The sequence below is a fragment of the Rattus norvegicus genome, chromosome 13, assembly GCF_036323735.1.
Source record: "Rattus norvegicus strain BN/NHsdMcwi chromosome 13, GRCr8, whole genome shotgun sequence".
NCBI classification, from domain to species: Eukaryota; Metazoa; Chordata; class Mammalia; order Rodentia; family Muridae; genus Rattus; species Rattus norvegicus.
This window is the reverse complement of record NC_086031.1, coordinates 70,767,247-70,786,665: the sequence shown is the minus strand read 5'-3', so window position 1 is coordinate 70,786,665 and position 19,419 is coordinate 70,767,247. Positions and strand designations below refer to the sequence as shown.

Genomic DNA, 19,419 nt, shown 5'->3' with positions numbered 1-19,419 from the left:
AGCTACCCACATTAACAGACATCCCCCTGCCTGTGCCTCATAAGCACCAAGATTAAAATGTGTGCCACCATGCCCCGACTCCAAATCCGCCACTGATACTACTGATCTATAGATTGTGTACAAATAAAAAAAAAAAACAAAAAAACAAAAAAACAAAAGAACCTTTGAGGGGCCAGAGAGACAGTTGAATGCTTAAGAGGACTGCCGCTCTTAAAGGACTGGAAACCATTCCCAGAACTTCCAGAATTCTAGTTCTGACCTCCATAGGCACCACACATGAATGTAGTACAGACAGACATAAAGGTAAAACATTCACTCATAAAATAAAATGAACAGACTTTTAAAGTTAAAAACAATTAATGTTTTGATTTTTTTCTGGGATTATCATTTTAAGTATTTTCCCCTGGGAATTCTAAGGCTATATATAGTAAAGAGTCATCACTGTCTCACTAAGGTTTATAAAGTAAAATGACGAGAGCTTCCCACTTCACATCTAGTTCTAATAGATGGGACAGGAAGTACGGATTTATAATCCTCACTACTGAGCACACGTGCTCCTCATCACAAGAGTGGACAACTAAAAATGCTAGGCGAGAAACAGCTGCGACTGCTCTTTTGCTCCAGGAACTGACAGACAGAACAGGTGTGAGTGTGCACGCAGCCAAGCAAGCACGCATGTGCACATGCGCGTGGCTCGTACACTCATGGGGAAGGGAGACCAAGCATAAAGAGCTATTTTAGACCTTATGAGCACAGCTGGATCTACTCTGCCCTGCCTGTTCAGATTGTCTATAGTTTCAGTTTAAAACAGCAACGCCAAACCAAATTTATGGGCAGCTTCTTGACCTGGTGTCAAAATTGTTTACTTCTTTATTTGTACTAGGTGGCTGCATCCAGGTACCTTGCTCTAGTCTTGAAATATCCCAGGTATTGTTGCTTCACTAACTGATAACAAGGGCTTCGGACGCTTGAAAGGGAAGTTTAAGAGAGCGAGCGGGCAAAGCACTCCATTACCTCCTCTTAGGGACTTTTTGTAACAGAAACTAGACGCCTGGAGCAGTTCAGATACTATACATACTTCTGGTTAAGACATTTTTCTGAGTGCAAAAAGAAAATCTTTTCCCATCTCACACCAAATCCCTTGATGACTCTCACACCACTTCTGGTTCCTGCTAACTTACAGGACAACAGTGATGCACAAAGGATCCACGAATTTGCTGAGAAATCTAATTCTAGGCTGCATAACTGACTCAGGTGGTATTTTTAATGCCCAGATCTCCCTAGTAGCACAACCTGGCCTCAGTTGGTGCCTCTCCTGCCTCAGCCTCATGAGTGCTGGCATTATACACAGTGATACTGGGTCATGACCCCCACTTTTACCTCAACTTCCATAATCACTTTATTCTGGAGAGTCTTGTTATGGAACCCAAGTTTGAACTGATAATCTCTCGTAGCCTTCTGAATACTAGGGTCACAGGATTACTTGTGCATCTTTATGTAACCTTGTTGAACTGCAAACTCAGAGCTGCCAGGACCACCTCTATCTCGCGATGCTGGGATTAATGTCTTACTTCTTTATGAGATAGGGTCTCTCACTCAAATAGGGGTGGGGACAGGCTGGTAGTCAGCAGTCTTCCTGTTTCTACCCTTCCCAATCCATCCCACTACTCCAAGGCTATGTAGCTCTGGCTGGGCTGGAACTAGCTATGTAGAGACCAAGCTGCCCTTGGCTGTGTGCTACCTATGTGGTCCCACCAGCTTACTACTAGAGAGTTATTTTTAAATACTTTCAAACTTACAGAAGAGTTTCAGAAATGATCTAGTTACCTTATATAATTCATACAGTATCAAGGTGCCATTATTTAAACCAAGAAATTTAATACTGCTAAGTCTATTAATGAAGTCACATTCAAATGTCACCAGTTTCCCCATTAATGAATGTTCCTTTCTGTTCTAGGTTCCAAGACAGGATCCTGTTAGATCAAAGTGGCTCCCCTTGTAGAGGGAATCACCCAGACCTCATATTCTCCCTACTGCCTTTGGGAAACAGGGAATAAAAGGACTAACTTCCTGAGATAAAGCCTTACCTGATAGCTGGCACCTTCCTATACTCTACAGTTTGAGTATCTCGCAACCTCCAATCTTATGTTAAACGGCTGGATTATCTGAAATCGGCATCAGCAAACTTCAAGAACTTGGAAAGAATCTTCATGTTTAAAACAGATCACGTTACATCTAGTTCTTACTTTTCCTCAATCTCTTACCTTGTCTTTTGTGACCTTGATAATTTGGAAGAACAGTGTCAGTTTGGAGAAAGTCTGTCACTAAGTTTGTGTAATATTTTATCAGGATTTGAAAGAAAAAATTAGATATTTTTCTCAAGAATAACCAAACCTGAAGAAACAATGTGTCCTCCTCAGGTGTCACGCATGTTACTTAGGTTCATGCTGTCCCTGTCTTATGGAGCATGGACCTTGACCACCAGGTCTGTGTGCTATCTCCACCATCCATTCCTTTCTCATTTGTAGTTAATGATTACCTCAGGGGAGACGCTCTGAGACGCCATAGCTATCCTGACTCTCCTCTACCTTTCCCCGCTAGCATTACAGTTACTTTAGTAATGCTTGCATACTATTTGCCTTCCTATTTCCTTCTTACCTGCCTGCTGTCTGTCCACTCAACTTCTACCAGTGACTCATCCCTTCTCTATCACTGACCTAGTCAGTAAGTGACCCCTGAGTACAGTTTATGGGTTTAAATGTCACACTACCATTCTTTGTGGTTCACATTGTTTCAGTTTGGCCATTAGGCACTTCTCAACGCCGACCCCTATCCTTCCAATAAGCTTTTCAAAATCCAAGATCTGAACATCCACTTCTATTGGGGAGGCACCATCAAAGTAACAATTAAGACAATAACTTCTGTTGTTAAACCAGGACCTCATCATGTTGCTCTGGTGGTCCCTAAACCTAAAATCTTGCTCTCTTAGCTTACTAAGTAGCTAGTAACAAAGGTTGGTGCTACTGGACCCAGTTTACCACCATTCCTTCACTTCTTTACTATACTCAACTAATCAGCCAAGAATCATTCCACTTCCTGGGAGTTTGTTTGAACTACAAATTTAGACACACCATCCCTGAGACCCATTAGACCTGACTCTCTTAAAAACCCATGGGTCGGGGGCTGGAGAGATGGCTCAGCAGTTAAGAGCACCGACTGTTCTTCTCAAGGTCCTGAGTTCAATTCCCAGCAACCACATGGTGGCTCACAACCATCTGTAATGGGGTTGGGTGTGTCTGAGGACAGCTACAGTGTGCTTATATACATTAAGTAAATAAATAAATCTTAAAAAAAACAAAAACAAACAAACAAACAAACAAACAAAAAAAAACCCCATGGGTCTCATGCCAGATGACCCTCTGAGACAGGGTTAAGTTGCTGAATCTGGAGCTAGCCTGAGGTTACAAGGCAAGCCTGCAGTTACAAGCCACACCTGACTTTTTACTCCTACACTGGGATCTAAACTCAGGTCCCACAAAGTTTAACATTTAAAGAAAACATTTCTCTTTAAAGAAAAGTTAGTTCCCTTTACTATAAAAATACCATGCTTATTACTCTTTTTGAGAAAACAACTTAGAAGTGGGTAGGCGGGCCAGGCCTTCAATCCAGCACTCAGCAGACACAGGAGAATCTCTGAGTTGGAGGCCAGCCTGACCTATGGACAGGTTCCAGGACAGCTAGGGCTACACAGAGAAACCCCGTCCTAAAAAAATAAAATAAAAATCTGCACCACGCCCTGAGTCTAAATTGTATTTTTATCTTCTTCTTCTTTTATTTCCCTATAAAATGTTAAAATGGTGGGCCAAATAGTCAAAGCATAAACACCATTTCTTTTGTGCAGAGAAGTTTGAAGTCAATCCCTAGGATGAATGTAGAATGGCCCGACATCCACAGAAAGTCTACAAATACTGACCGACGGCAATCTCCTTTTCTGCCTGAACCCGAATGGCTGCTTCTGGGCTAACTAGAATTCCATCTTGATGCTGCAGCTGTTCGTAACAACCAGTGCAATGCCACCACCTAGACGGTGGAAAGCAGCACGACACTTAAATGAGAGCAGCATGTAGCCCTACTGAAGCACACAGAAAGGTCTCAAACACTGGCGCTCTTAAGTGGACCTGCAATACTTAAAGCCCTGCTGTTTTGTTCTATCAAGATAGAAAGAGGCAAATCCAGGTAGCTCTGTTAGACCTATCTACACCTTCAGAGTGCAAAAGCTAACATTTTAAATTTGGTTTTGTCAAGTACTAAAGCAGAGTTACTAAAAAGCAATACGATTTGACCTGTAGAAGTTACAAAATTACAGATGAACTTTTTTCATTTCAATCTGGGTTACCAAAATCACATTCTATATATAATCCTTCTAATATTTTATACAGGGGAAAAAACCCAATTAATAATAGCTGTTTTTACTTCTGTACATAAATGATTTCATTAAATATTCTAAATGACCCTACAGTTCTCCACTTTGCTAAGGAAACAGGCTCAGAAGTAGTTATCTGCCAAAGTCCTACGATCCTCAGATAGTACCGGAAGTCCGATCAGTTATGACTCCAAAGTCCACGTATACAGTCACTGTTCAAGATACCCTTACTGACAAACGCTTGTCTTACTGTGCAAAGCTTATGATAAAATATGAGAACTACACTGGAAAACCACTTGTAGGTCAATTGACAAGGGTGTTGGAAACTCAGACCCACGAGGGTGTGGGCTGCAGAAAGCCAAGTGTGTGTGTGCTTTTCATAGTGGCCTTGAAGCTTAATAGGAAACTGAAAGGCAGACAAAGCTTCTCTAAACCAATTTCCCCTTGAGAAATTTAAGGGGCACTTTAGTTCCTTGGGATGGTTTACAATAACTACGTGCAGGACGCAATGCACAACTACAACAGTCAAGTGCTGGTGGCACAACTCTCTATTGAGGAGGCAGAGGCTTGTGCTCTCTGAGGTCACATTAAACTGGCTTAATAGAGGGGTCCAGGGAGGCCAGGGATATAGAATACAGAGATCCTACCTCAGAAAAATAAACTAAAAAAAAAAACCCACAAAACAAGCAAACTAACCAAAAACCCTACTCCTCAAGTGACCAGCTAAATTCTGGTTACTTGTTTATTACAGAAGCTCTAGGTGTGGTACCTCTACATTAGGAGGGAAACTACTAAAAAAAAAAAAAGAGTAAATGAGTCAGCTAAGGTCACATGATAACTGCAACAAACCTCCTTATCTGGGGGTGGACTCTGCATCCAGATCAACAACACTACTTAAGGGCCTCAAAGTTTTCATACACAACCTCAGGTTGTTTTTTTTAAGCTATTCAAAAGGCTTCCTAGAACGTTTTTTATTTTTAGTTTGTCTACTGCGGAAGTTCTTTACTTAAATTATTTTCTATTTGCAAAGGACTTATACAGTATATAAAACTGGTAGTCCTGGGTCCTCGCTGCACGCAGCCTTTAAAAAAACAACAAAAAACCCAACAAAACCCTCTTATACATTTAAATAAGCGGTTTTTAAACCTAAGGACAGGCACTTGGGTGTGGTAGTGCATGCCTTTGATCCCAGCGCTCCAGAGGCAGAGGCAGGAGTTCGGGGCCAGCCAGGGCCAGAAACAGAAACTACCTTCACGGTGGGGGGAGGGGGAGGTAAGGCAAACAAAACAGGCAAATTTAATTAGAAAAGTTAACATCCCTGGATCTATATAAACAAGCATAAAATCTGACAAAGTAGAGACTACCAAAGATTTTGTTCAAAGAAGTTTTTTTGTTTTTTTTAAAAAGCTGGGTATGAAACAGTTGAGTACATAAATAGGTAAGTAAAGTAATTCCGAGTTTCAAAGTTTGTCCATTTCAGCATTACTAGTTACTAACTGAAAAACTTAACTGTTCTATCTTTTAAGGATTAGAAGATTACTGGAATCCTTACGCAGCGAAATAAGAGAAATGAACTCTTACAATAAGAATTCTGGTTTACATTTGAAAACTTTTAAGTAATCTTACCTCTCATCTACAGTCCGTATCAAAAATCTACTCTCACCTTGTTTCGTTTTATGCTTGAAAGATTCCAGGTATGTTTTCTGCACCCTCCCGGAAATTACAGACCCATCCCAACCTACCTCGATTTCTGTTTGTGCCGTAGGGGAGGTGGGGGTGGGGAGGGATCCTTTTTCAAAGACCTTTTGAAAGGAGAAAATAGTAGTTCAGACACTAAAATAATGTTAAAGTTGTGTTTTCGTTTTGCTTACTTACAATTTCCAGCCAGGTTTTAAAATATGGGACAGTCAGGATCAGCGGCGCCACTCGGCTGTCCCTCCTGCTCCACAGCGCTGGTCTGCAACCCCCAGCCGCCACGGCAGAATGTCGCCTGTACCGCCCACGTGACGTGAGCTCCGCAGGGAGGAGCCCGCGGAATGCTGGGATAGGTAGTCCTTTGGCCCCACCTCCCCCAGCTCCTCCCACTAGACTTCCTAGAACGTTAGCACAAGCTTCTGTGCAAGCCTTCCAGCCACAGCCAGCACTATTTCTCAAGGCTGAAGTGACTATGTAAACAGGCTGCAAGACTCTGACCACCTCGTCCCTTATAATAACCTGAAATACAAAGCTTACAAAACCACACGAGGGCAGAAAAGTAAGAGACAGTAAGTGAAGATAGTGGCAAGCACCACTCACTAAGACACGCCTTTGAACCCAGCCTCTTACTCTAACTAGAGGCTATCCTCAAACTGATTGTTTAATCTAAAACTTAGTTTGCGCGTGGGTCAGTGGGGACAAGGCTTCATACCCACGTGAAGTTGTTGTGAGTACCTAAATAGCATGTCTGCTAACAGGCAATAATAGACTAGGTACCAAAAATAGCTCTTATTTTGGGGTTTGGGGGTACAGCCTTCAGTCCCCAGCACTCAGAAGGCAGAGGTGGGCATATCTCCATAAGTTTTACTTTATTGTAAGACAGGATTTAAGTTGACCAGTCTTACCAGGAACTCTTAGAAAACTCTTAAACTCTTAGTTTAAGTCTCAGACTTAAACTCAGCACCCTCTTTCCTGTGCAGGAATTAACAGGCCTGTGCCATCTCTCCAGCCCATCAATTATCTTTTTAAAAAATATTTTACTTATATGTGTATACATGCATCTATGGGAGTTAATGTGAACCATGTTCTTAGAGTTTAAGGAGGCCAGTGGAGGGCATCAGATCACCCAACTGCTGGGGTTACAAGCTATTGTGAGGTACCATATGGGTGCTGGGAGCAATAAGAACAGTTAAGTACTCAAGACTTAGGTAATCAGGCTGGAGAGATGGCTCAGTGGTTAAGAGCACTGACTGCTCTTCCAGAGGTCCTGAGTTCAATTCCCAGCAACCACATGATGGCTCACAACTCTCTGCAATGGGATCTGATGCCCTCTTCTGGTGTGTCTGAAGACAGCTACAGTGTACTTATATATAATAAATAAATCTTTAAAGAAAAAAGTCTTAGGCAATCTCTCTCTAGCCACCCTCCACGCTCTTTCAATAATTAAAAGGAGATTTTTTAAATGTTTTGCCAGGCATGGCATCAGTGACATATATCTGTAATCCTAGCACTTGGGAGGTTGGAGAAAGAGAACCAGGAGGTTTAGGCCAGTCTAGGCTACATTAGTCCCTGTTTCAAAAAGCTCTTCCCATTAAAATACTTTCATTAAAAACGGCTGAAGAGCAATGACTGTTCTTACAGAGGATGGAGGTTTGGTTCTCAGCACACACATGCTGGCTAACAACTGTCTGTAACTCCAATTCTAGGAGATCCAATGCCCTTCTCTGGCCTCCACTGGCACCAGGCGCATACTTGGTACACTGGTATACACGCAGGCAAAACAGTTATACACAATTTTCTTTTTAATTTAAAAGTTGCTTAATTTAGAAAGTCAATATAAAAAGCACAGAATTTCTAGGTATAACTGTTAGCTACACATACCAGTTAATACTTATCAGTAACTTCAATTTCATTTTTTGTGCATCTGTCCTCTCTAACATATGGCAAAATCTCTAAGTAAAATTCTTCATTCTGCCACATTTCTCTAATTCCCAAAGAAACTGCTTTAAGTTCAAAGCGCAGATCACCACACTCATGGCCCAGAAAAATCTCTTATAATACTGGAAATGAATCTACTGTCTATAATGTTACCTCTTTTAGTATACATACAAGGCTGGCCCAAAAGATGCTGGAAAACACCTACAGCAGAATATCTGGTTTGACAAGAATTTGGCATTAACTCATAGTAATCCAAGTTTGGTATTTGCAAAGTTGCCAGGTGTGGCTGCCGGCTGCCGGAGTTAAGATGACACATTTATGCCCTAGGCAAGAGGGAAAATCCTAAGCAAATCTGTGTTAATACTGAAGTCAACTGCCTCTAAACTTTAAAAGAAAAAATTTTTAAGATTTATTTTACATATATTAGTACACTATAGCTGTCTTCAGACACCAGAAGAGGGCATCAGATCCCATTACAGATGAATGTGAGCCACCATGTGGTTGCTGGGAATTGAACTCAGGACGTCTGGAAGAGCAGTCAGTGCTCTTAACCACAGAGCCATGTCTCCAGCCTACCTCTAAACTTTTAACATTCTAATTTTTTCTTTGAAAAAGCCGGCTCCTCATAAAACTACTTTATAGTACTTTTAATTACAAAACAAAACATATGCCAATTATCCAATAATCTTTGTAACCTCTCATTTTCTCTGATTGACCAATTATGTATAGAACCTTTTCACTTTCTTTGTCAGTGTATCCTTCAAGCCAGTTTTACAAGATAGCATCCAGGTGTCCTGAGTGTTGCACACACTGCATTATGAGCTTAGAATAGAAACACTATAAAATTTATATCCTTTCATTACTGTACATCTAGTAAAGAATTTCTGTGGTTGTTAATTGTATAAATAGGCACTTTACGAAGAAAGCCTTACTGGGAAAGACACAAGTCAGACATTACCAAGAATTAGTTCTTTTCAGCATTTTGTTAAAAAAAAGTCACACATTTTTCAGGATACCGTGAATTTTATTTTTGTTTTTCCTTTAAAAGTTTTTTTTTTTTTTTTTAAAGTGGGACCAAGTGTGGTGGCCCAAACCTTTAATCCTAGCATTTAGGGAAGTAGGCGGATCTCTGTGAGCCTGAGGTCAGTCTGATCTACAGTTCCAGGACAGGAGAGATATATTACATCCCCTTCCCCTTCCCCCTTTTCCCCTTCCCCTTCTCTCTCTCTTACACACACACACACACACACACACACACACACACACACACACACACGTCTTTAAAAAAAGAGGGCATCTGTCTTGTTATGGTTCCTCTAGTTTCTTTGGCTATATTTCTTTGTAGTTAATAAACAATGCTAAATGAAGCTCCAAAAAGGATATATCCTGCCTGACTTGTCATCTAACTCTGTGTTGCTGACCAAATTTATGGACTATTAGTGAAAATTCCAGTAACTAGAAATTTGTCTAAGTTTGAGTAACAGTTTAAGGGCATTATTTAAAATACTGGAAAAGGCAAACACTTTAAATTTTTTCAAAACCACTGGTTAGAAGTGGCTTCCAAATAAAAACTTAAAACCAATTCTTTTAGGGCTGGGGTATAGCTTAATGGTAAAGCACTTGCTTAGTAAGCTTCAGACCCTAGGTTCAGTTCCCAGTATTTGTGGGAGTGGGGGGTGTGTATTCATTTATATATACAAAGTCTTCTAGGAGACACGCTATGTGGTTGGATGTAGGTTTTTCTCAGTAGTAACTCAAGACTTTACAAGTAAACCAACCTTTCTTCTTCAGTTTGTCTAAATTTCGTTACACGCATGTAAGTATGGTACACAGAACTGAAGGTTTTGATCATGTTTTCGTATTCTGTGAATGTAAGAAACTCTAAACAAAATGTAGAGATTATCATATTCAGAATCGAAGTAAAAGATGGCTCTCAAGATTACAGTGCCATCTTTAGTCGGGTACCTGTCCATTTCATACTGTGTCTAAGGCAACATTCAGCCTTCTTTCCCAACAGTGTTGCTGGAGCAGAACTTTCACATAAAAGTTCAGGAATAAGGGCCCATAGGTGAATTAAAAATTTAAACTGGGTAAAAGCAGTTTCATAAAGGTCCTTGAAACTATAATTTTCGCCATGACATGCAAAATTATCTGATCATTTCTCCTCCCAGGGACATTTGAAAAGGAGTGGCCAAAGTAGCAGGGAAACTGCGCAACAGTTTGGGATTAAGAACTGAAGCTTGCCCTTTCCCAGAGCCTCTGGGTGCCAGGACCAGCGCCTCCTGTGGTGGGCAACTGGCCATCAACAGATTAGAACAGGCCACTTGTCCTACCACCTCCTGGTCGCCCCCACCTTCCCCTCCCTCAAGGCCAAGGACAGAGACGTCCTCCTCCCACTTCTCCTCCTCTTTGGTGCCTCCAGCCAGGAGGCGGGAGTGACCCACAGCAGCTGACCCAGCTCGGGCACTGCCTCTTCCACAGCCCTTAAAACACACCATGGGCCCAGAGGCTGGTTTGTGGCACACTAGCGAGGACGCAGGAGGTGGCGCCGGCAACTCTCAACTGCCTCCCTGACCACTGTGACAACCTCCTCGAAGCCATCGCCACCACCTGCAGTGGAATCGAACCGCGGAAAGTCCATCGTCCCTATCGACCAACAGCTACGTAAACAACTATGGCGGGAGAGAGGTGGCGGGCCGAGGGGCTGGGAGAAGGATGGGCCATCTACGTCACACCCAGAGCCCCCATCCGGGAGGGAAGGCGGAGGCTCGCCACTCAAAATGGCGACGGGAGTGACGCGCCTGCGTACGAAACTCATCCGTCGCGCCACGGACGACGGGAAGTGAGGTTTTCAGAAGAGCCGCCAGAAGTGTACGGCGACTTCGAGCCCCGGGCGGCCAAAGAAAGGTCTCCGGGGGAAAGACGAACCCCGCCAGAAAAGTTCCGGTCGGATTCTGCGAAAGAGGAAGTGAGAGAAAGCGCTTACAATCTTCGGTCTCGACAACGGAGGCAGCGGGGACCCCAGGAAGCCGAGGAGATGAAGACGCGGAGGTCTACTCGTCTGGAGCAGCACTCACAGCAGGCGCAGCAGCAGCTGTCACCGGCTACGAGCGGGCGAGGATTACGGGACGCTCAGTCCTTAAGTGAGGACCGCGGAGGTAACAGTCTCGGCTGCCTGCTCGGGAGCGCGCGCGGTGGCGGGCACGGGCGCACGCGGCGTGAGGCGCGCCCCTGTGGAGTCCGGCCCCGCTAGGGTAGTGGTGATGATTCCTTGACCCTTTGGGCTCGCACTCCCGGGCTGAGTCCACCCGGACCTTCAAGAGGGAAGGACGCGCTAATCCGCGCGGAAAGATGGTGGTGCGAAGTGACCCGAGCGGAGGCGGGGAGCTCTGCCCATTCCTGAGCATCAGTTTGGGGGTGTCTACGTCTCTTTTTTTTGTAGACTTTTGCTAAACTAGGCCATTGTCAGGGCTCCTCCAAATTGCTCTGCGCTGTTTCATTTCCGCCCCCTCTGAGGTTTCTACTGAAGCCACTTCCATTTCCTTTTTTTGTATTTTAAATCTCGGGGGCCCCAAGTCCCCTGCTGAAAATTCTGGTTTTAAGTTAACTTTCCAGTCGATTTCTTTTTTTCACCAAGATTGGGAAAACGAGATCTTTTCTAGGCGAACGCTACGAGGAATAGCTAACTTGAATGAATTGACTGTTGATATTACTCCAAGTATATAGTATGGTCTCTGCCATACTTTATCCCAGATTGAAGGCCATCCCTGTAACCTTCAGTAGCTAAACAAATCAAGGCTGAGAAAGTACCGGAACAAAACAAGGCTCTGTTTATTAGGAAAGCTTCTTTTATATGAAGCCCCAAATTCGGACAGGGTGTGTACTGTAGTTTTGGTAAAGCCACAGATGAATCAAATTTCTTCAAGCCACCCTCCCATTCCCTGCTCTCTGAGTCACAGGTGGTTTCCAGTAGGCCCCAGGTAAGTCACCTAATTATGAGGTAAAATTCTGAGGTTTAGACTCACAATGGGATGTCCTTGGTAATAATGGTAGACATCTGATACATCTAAAGAGGAGTGGATTTTCACCTTAGAGCACAGTAAACGGCTTGCAGATTTACCTACTTGCCCTTAAAATCCTGACACACTTGAAGATCTGTTGACTTTAGACTAAACTACGCTTGAGATGTGCACGTTTTTTTGAATGTAACGAGACAGTTTATTTCTTATATATACCAATAGAATTTCTCTTAAGATAGCAAACTTGAAAAAAAGGAACTTGTCATGCATGTATGCCTGCTGGACATTTAGATACTTGGGTTCTGTCTCCTGGGAGGCAATGTAACTATATTTCCTTTTATTGACTTTCCCTCAGAGCCTCCTGCACCTAAATACATTTTACCTTTTACTAAATTTTTGGAGGACTAAAACATTTCTTTTTCCTGCTGATTTTTTTGATTCTGAAACTCATCTTTTTAATTTTCTAAAGTAACATTTTTGTTGTAAAGCAACAATTAGTTTATATTTTGTTTTACTTATATGTGTGTCTGCAGCTGCATGTATCTGATGGCATTTGGTCCCTTGGAGCTGAAGCTACAGAATATTGTAAGCCTTTTGGACTGGTGTGCAGGAATCTTCAAGTTCTCAGAAAGAGCATCAAATGCTCTTTAAGGTTTAAACACTAAACCTTCTCCAGACCTCATTATACTGTATCTTAATAAGATTTCTAATTAGGTTAATTCCCAAGTTTTGAACCTAGAGAAATTGAGTACTTGCATCTCTGTTTATAGATTAGTGTTAAATATGCATACTCTATGCTGTGATCTCTCCCAGCTCATCTAACTTGAATTTTTATCTCTTGTCGTTGCTATAGAGGATGAACCTTCTTCCCAACCTGTTACAAGCCAAACAGTCTCAAAGAAAACTGTCAGGACACCAGAGACTTCAGGTAAGAATAGTTTGTTTTTTTTGTTTTTCTCTTTTCCTGCCAAAGAATCATCAAGAATCATAACTCAAGCTGGATGTGGTGTGACTTTAATCCAAGCACATGGGAGGCAGAGGTAGGCAGATCTCTGTAAGTTCAAGGCGAGCCTGGTCTACAAAGAGAGTTCCAGGATGGCCAGTGCTCTTACAGAGAAATCCTGTCTGAAAAACCATAAATAAATCAATCAATTACAAGAGTTTTGTGAGTCTGTTCGGTTCACTATAGAGCCATGGGGGTACTTCTTAGGACAGAGGAGGGTAAAAACTAAGTGTAAATTCAACTATGTGCTACTTTGTTAATCATCAGAACCTTGCAAGGAGTCTTCTGTCCCCTTAGTAGATGAGAAAACTGAAGCTCAGAGTATCTAAGACTTTTCTAAAATTATGTAATAGACGAGCAAATTAAAAGGCAGGCTTGTCTCTTTTGAAACCTATTCATTTTCCCCAAATGTTCACTTTCAGTCAAGTAATCATTCATAGTGTCACATGGTTGTGTCACAGTGCCCTCTGCTTAGTTGTTTCTGCGATGGTAAAACCCTGGCACAGTGAGTTTCAATTCTGTCAGGCTAAGTACTGTGTTTCTGTGAATCCAGGGTATCAGTCGTAAGGTAGGACAACATCGTTGCTTCTTGTACCACCTAGAAGAGAAGAGATACGGCCAGTTTCCTGGTAATTCATGTTAAGATGCCTTAATTGTATAGTATATGATTTCAGAGATGTTTAAAATGTAATAAAAATTGTCCTAGAAACCCTGTAACAGGGAATTAGGATACATTTAGTAGTTGCTCAAAGTCTGTTTTCCTTGAGTGTGCAGATGCTTATTGTTCACTTGTGGAGCTCAGAGGGAACCTTGTGAAGTAGATTCTCCTCTGTCCTTACATGATTTATGGATATTGAACTCCAGTTGTCAGACTTGGCAGCAAGTGCTTTTACCTACCGAGCCATCCTGTTGGCCTGAGAAAATGAAATTTTATACATAATTTTCTTGACTGAAAACAGCATGTTGAAACGGCTTTATTAAAAGCCCTATACCTTTGAACTCAGAACATCTGAAATGAACATGGCCAGCATTGGTGTTTCATTTAAAATTGGTCTTTCCATTGCTTGGACATTTACAAGATTGAATAGTTAAAGAGTATGTGTTAACTGTTAGGAGGTTGACTCTTAAAAATATATCACAAATTACGTGTGATAGCACATGCCTGTGATCCTGGCACTCGAGAAGCCAAGGCAGGAGGGGTTCTCTGATCTAAAGCCTGTCTATGCTGTGAAGTCAGGAGAAAAAAAATCCAACTTCACACATGGAAGAGATAATCCAATTGATTATATATAATGTATATTTTGGTCCCCCATACCACCCTGCTTTAGCATGCTGAGGATCCAACCCAGGCCTAGTACAGGCTGGAGAAGAGAAGCTACGTCTCTAGTCCCAGAGTTTGGTTGTTAATAGTTTTGTGTTTAAGGGGTCAGGGCCTCACATAGTCTAGACTGATATTCAGCCCCACTGTGTGGTAGAAGATAATCTAACATCAAACTCCTGATCCTCCTCCTCTATCTCCCATAATACACCATCATGCCCTGCTTGAATAATGTAGAAGGTTTTTTTTTTTGTTTGTTTTGTTTTTTACTGTTAGTCATCCAATAAGGTCTACTATGAACATTTTTCGGGTTTCTAGTTTACTGTTGTTAGTAGTTCACAAGAGGCTGTCCCTTAGAGAACATTTGTCATTAGTTTTCCATCGTAATCAAAGTTTGTGAAACTTTCCTGACCAGATGAGGATGATTACATAGTAAATCTTACATTTCACATATTTTTTCTTCCTATACCAGTGATGAGTGAAGATCCTATCAGTAACTTATGCAGACCCCCATTAAGAAGCCCAAGACCTGGTAAGAGATCGTTGTGTTAACTCTTCCTTATAAATACAGTGTTACTTCTGGAGTAAACGTATTCATAGGGATCAAAGCTTAGCCAGGCGGGGTTGGGGATTTAGCTCAGTGGTAGAGTGCTTGCCTAGGAATCGCAAGGCCCTGGGTTCGGTCCCCAGCTCCGAAAAAAAGAACCAAAAAAAAAAAAAAAAGCTTAGCCAGGCAAGGTGGTGCACACTATAATCCTAGAACTTTGGAGACAGGAGTGATCCAGAGACTATGGTCATTTGGGCTACACAGAGTTTAATGCTAGCCTGAGCTGCGGGAGACTAATGAAGTCTTTCTGCATCCATTGTTCTCTCTCCACCTTGCCCTGACATCAGAAATGACCAGTGTCAGCTTATTTCTCCAGAGATTTTGACAGTGCTAAGGCTTGAACCCAGTGCCTTGCACACACTGGGCAAGCTTTCTACCACAGCTGTATCTACTGCCCCTCTCCCTTTTTAAACATAAATCTTGGATTTGTGATACTCCTCTGCACCTCCTTTTATTTCCATTTCATTTTTCATATGGATCAAAGAAGTCCTTCCACATTGGTGTCTATGTATAAAGGTTCCGCATCGTTTTCAAAGGATTGTTTCTTTCACGTGCTACAGTGCTTCCGTGCATGCATGATTCTTTCAAATGAAGGTCAGGGACTTTCTGGTTTGGTCACTATATTACTAATTAAAAAAAACAAACAAAAGATGAAACTGTTGCATGGAGCTATAAAATGTGCCTCAGCTACATTTCCTTTTGACTAAAACTTCGAAAGTCCTTCAGTCTGTTTCAGGACTGTGACAGAAAGCCAGTAAGCCACTCTGTACAGTCTCCTTCACTTTGCTCTCTGCCTGTTGGTCCCTTCTATGGGGTGTGTTGCACCTCAGCTGCTCCCTTTACCATGGTTAGAGCTCAAGAGCTCACCATAAGGAGCTGCATGATGCTTTCCCATTTCGGTTCTAATCATCTTCTTGCTGTCTCTCTTATAGATCCAACATACCAAACAAATAGAAACACTAAAATGAATGAAAGAGGTTTGTTTCCCTCTAATCATCATAGGTTCTTATTAAGGATTCTTAGCAGCGAAATGCACAAGTGTGTGTGCTCTATGGTTGGCTTGAGACCTTTGCTTTGTTCCTTGTCTCAGCTTTCGGGTCCGTGTCCCTGGAATGAGGGCCTACTGTAGTTCTTTAGATTTTCTTCTGTCTAAAATTAAGACTTATTACTTGAATTCATATGAGAATGCATGATGATAAAGTACTTTTGTGTGTTCTGAGGGTTGAATCGTGGCCTGACACATGCTTGTCAAGCATTTGTCACTGGGCCACCTCCTCTCAACCCTCTTGGTTTTTTGTCTTATTCCTTTTTTGTTGTTATTGTCTTGGTTTGTTTTCTTAAAAAATGGTTTCATGTATTGTGACTGGACTCAGCTTTGTGGCTGTATGTAACCCAAAACTGTTCATCCTCTTGCCTCCACTTCCCAAGTGCTTAAGTACTTGAAGTAAGGTAGTCTTTCTTAGCCTTTGTTAAATTTATACTGTCAAGAGGAAAGTGAGAGGGCTTTTTTTATTTGCATAAAAACTGTGCCCGTAGTTTCGTTTTGCTTTCTTTTTTTCCTAATTTTAATTATTTTTAGTGTTTGCCTTGATGTAGATCTTGAGGTTTCAAGATCTGGTTTTAGGGATCTAGGGATATGGTTCATGATTGCTTTGCATACATGATATGTGGAGTTCAAATTCCCAGCACCTACATAAGGACAGGTGTGGCCTCAGCGCCTGTAGCACTCACTGGTGAATCTGGATGCTCCATGGCTACCTAGCCTAGCTGAAATGACAAATTCAGATTCAGAAAGATACCCTGTCTGATGGGATAAGGCAGAGAACAAAAGAGGAAGACATCCATTATCTTTTGTGGTCTCCACATGCATGTGTATGGGCACACAAGCCTGTACACACATGTTCAGATGGGGAAAAAAATAGCACAATAAAATCTGTAGCTTTAACTGGGCCTGTTGGCTTGTGCCTCAGTCCCAGTGCTTGGAAGGTGAAGGAGAGGGGACCAGGAGATGGAAGCCATCTTAGCCATCATGATCTTGCTAACTCTACTTTCTGAGTCTAGGAATTCATACTTGCCACCATGCCCAACTTCCATGTGAGTTCCTTACGTTCTCTATTTAACTGGGCATGACTCATTTAGCATGGGGACCTGACTGTAATCTTAGCACTTGAGAGGGGAGGGGAGGGGAGGTGTGAAATAGAATTGCCACAAATTCATAACCAGTCTGAGCTACATCAGACTTCTAGGCCAGCAGCTTGGACTAAGTGAGACTGTCTAGAAAAGAAAGGAAGGAAGCTGAGTAATAGGAAAGTGACATCAAACAGGAAGTCTTTACCTATCATTTTTAAGACTTATTTTTCTTTTATGCATGAGTGTTTGCCAGCATGTGTGGATGCACATGGAGGTCAGAAGAGACATCAGGTCTCCTGGAACTAGAGTTACGCATGGTTGTGAGTCACCATATAGGAGCAGGGAACTGAACCAGGTTCTCTAAAAGAGCAGCTAGTTCTCTCTCTCTCTCTTTTTTTTTTTTTTTTAAATTCTTTTTTCCGGAGCTGGGGACCGAACCCAGGGCCTTGCGCTTCCTAGGCAAGCGCTCTACCACTGAGCTAAATCCCCAACCCCACAGCTAGTTCTCTTAATCACTGAGCTGTCTCTTCAGCTCAGGCTGTGTATTCTCGGAGTTTCCATTATAAAGATGAAAAGGAGCCAGGCACACACCTATAGTCTGAGCACTTCAGAGGGTTGACACAAGAGGACCAAGAGTGGGAGTGCAGCAAGACCCCACAATCCTGTCTCCAAAAATAAATAAGTAAATGCAAGACAGAGCGTGCTTAAAACCTTGTATCGACTCTGATTAGTAAGAACTGGTCTCAGACTGGTTTTCTTACATTGCTATGTTTGAAAAAACTTTTTAACCACTTCCTGTGTCAATGACTGACCTAAATAAATGCTAGGATCACAAAGAGCTGTAAGGTTTTATTTTTTTGTATCTCTGGAATGCGTTAGGTAATGAAAAAGAAAAAAACAGTAAAAACCAGTAGAACGTCAGCACTCAGGAGACTGGTCAGGACTGTGAGCTTGAGGCCATCCTGGGCTACTGACTCAAAACAAAAAATAATCATTGTAACTTTATGTCGCTGTCCTCAGACATACCAGAAGAGGGCATCAGACCCCATTACAGACAGTGGTGAGCCACCATGTAGGTGCTGGGAATTGAACTAAAGACCTCTGGAAGAGCAGCCAGTGCTCTTAACTGCTGAGCCATTTCTCCAGTCCATCGTTGTAACTTTTTATAAGTGCTAAAATAAGTTTATGTAAAATATGGAGGAAAAGTCTCTCCGTGGAGAGGTTTGGTGTTTTAAGTTGGAAACGGCATTTGATTAAAAGTTGAAACACGAATAGCAGGCAAAGGCAAGGAAAAGCCTGACAAATACTGCTAGGTGTGGACAGGTGTCGTTATTTTGATTTTAGAGACCATGTGATGCAGAAGTTACAACTCCTTGGTTGGTGACAGTGATTCTAACGTGTAGAATGATGTTCTCAGTCACATGCAGGGATTGTATGCTCACTGTGTACACGTGTGTGTGTGTGTGTGTGTGTGTGTGTGTGTGTGTGTGTGTGTGTGTGTGTGTGTGTTTAGAGGTCAGAGGACAACTTGTGGGAGTCCTTTTTCTCCTTCGACTATATAGGTCATGGGAAAGGGACTCAGTTTGAGTGATTGGTGGCAGCTGAGCCATCATGCCAATCCAGTCCTGGCTTTTTTCAAACAATGAGAAAATAGTCTTGTATAACCAATTATCAATCAAGGCTTGAATGTTGTTGATAAAGGTTTAAGGATATTAATTATGTTAGTAGAATTAAAGAAAAGATCCTTGGACCGGACATATATAAACTTTTCAAAGTGTTTGGGTTTTTTGGTGGTGGTGTTGGTTTGGTTTGGTTCTTTAAAGAAAAAGAAGCCTGATTTGATGATCCCCACTTATAATCAAGGGAAGAAAAGACCTAAGAATTGTGAGTTTGAAGACAGTCGGGTTATATAGGCAGACCCTGTCATAAAAAACGGAAAACTATGATTAAATACATCCTTTACATACCATTTTTCATTATTATAGTTTTAAAAAGTCACTTTATCCTTTTATTTTGTGATGCAGCTTCTCTCACTCAGATTGACCCAGGACGTGTGATCTCCCTGCCTCTGCCTCCAATCCAGCATGCACCACCATACCTGCTTTCAACTCAACCTTTTATAAGTGTTTCTATATACTGAGTAGTTTATAAAGAATAAGCCATGCGTGGTGGCTTGTGTATGCTATATATATCTGAGTAATTATATAATTTAAAACTGCTATACAAAATGAAATATAATAATCTAGTGCTTCGAAAATAAAATTTCAAAGCCAAGCATAATAGTGT

General features: G+C 41.9%; 2 protein-coding genes across 10 annotated transcripts in view; one reads left to right on the top strand and one right to left on the bottom strand.

The window, feature by feature from the left end:
• Positions 1 to 11,183, bottom strand: part of Tor1aip2 (torsin 1A interacting protein 2) — a 31,312-nt gene extending 20,129 nt beyond the window's left edge. For 2 of the 6 annotated variants that reach the window (NM_199100.3, NM_001165897.1), the window contains 1 exon segment: positions 6,299 to 6,396. The gene's annotated coding sequence lies outside the window, so the exon portion shown is untranslated. 6 annotated transcript variants of the gene reach the window in all.
• Positions 10,284 to 19,419, top strand: part of Tor1aip1 (torsin 1A interacting protein 1) — a 29,442-nt gene continuing 20,306 nt past the window's right edge. Inside the window, exons 1-3 of one of the 4 annotated variants that reach the window (XM_039090334.2) lie at positions 10,284 to 11,214; positions 12,929 to 13,003; positions 14,869 to 14,928. In XM_039090334.2, coding sequence (XP_038946262.1) covers positions 10,731 to 11,214; positions 12,929 to 13,003; positions 14,869 to 14,928 — 619 coding nt within the window. In that variant the 5' untranslated portion in view covers positions 10,284 to 10,730. Of the gene's footprint in view, positions 11,215 to 11,663; positions 12,037 to 12,105; positions 12,262 to 12,928; positions 13,004 to 14,868; positions 14,929 to 19,419 lie in introns of those variants that run through there. The other 3 variants (NM_145092.2, XM_006250028.5, XM_006250027.5) reach the window with 3 other exon arrangements.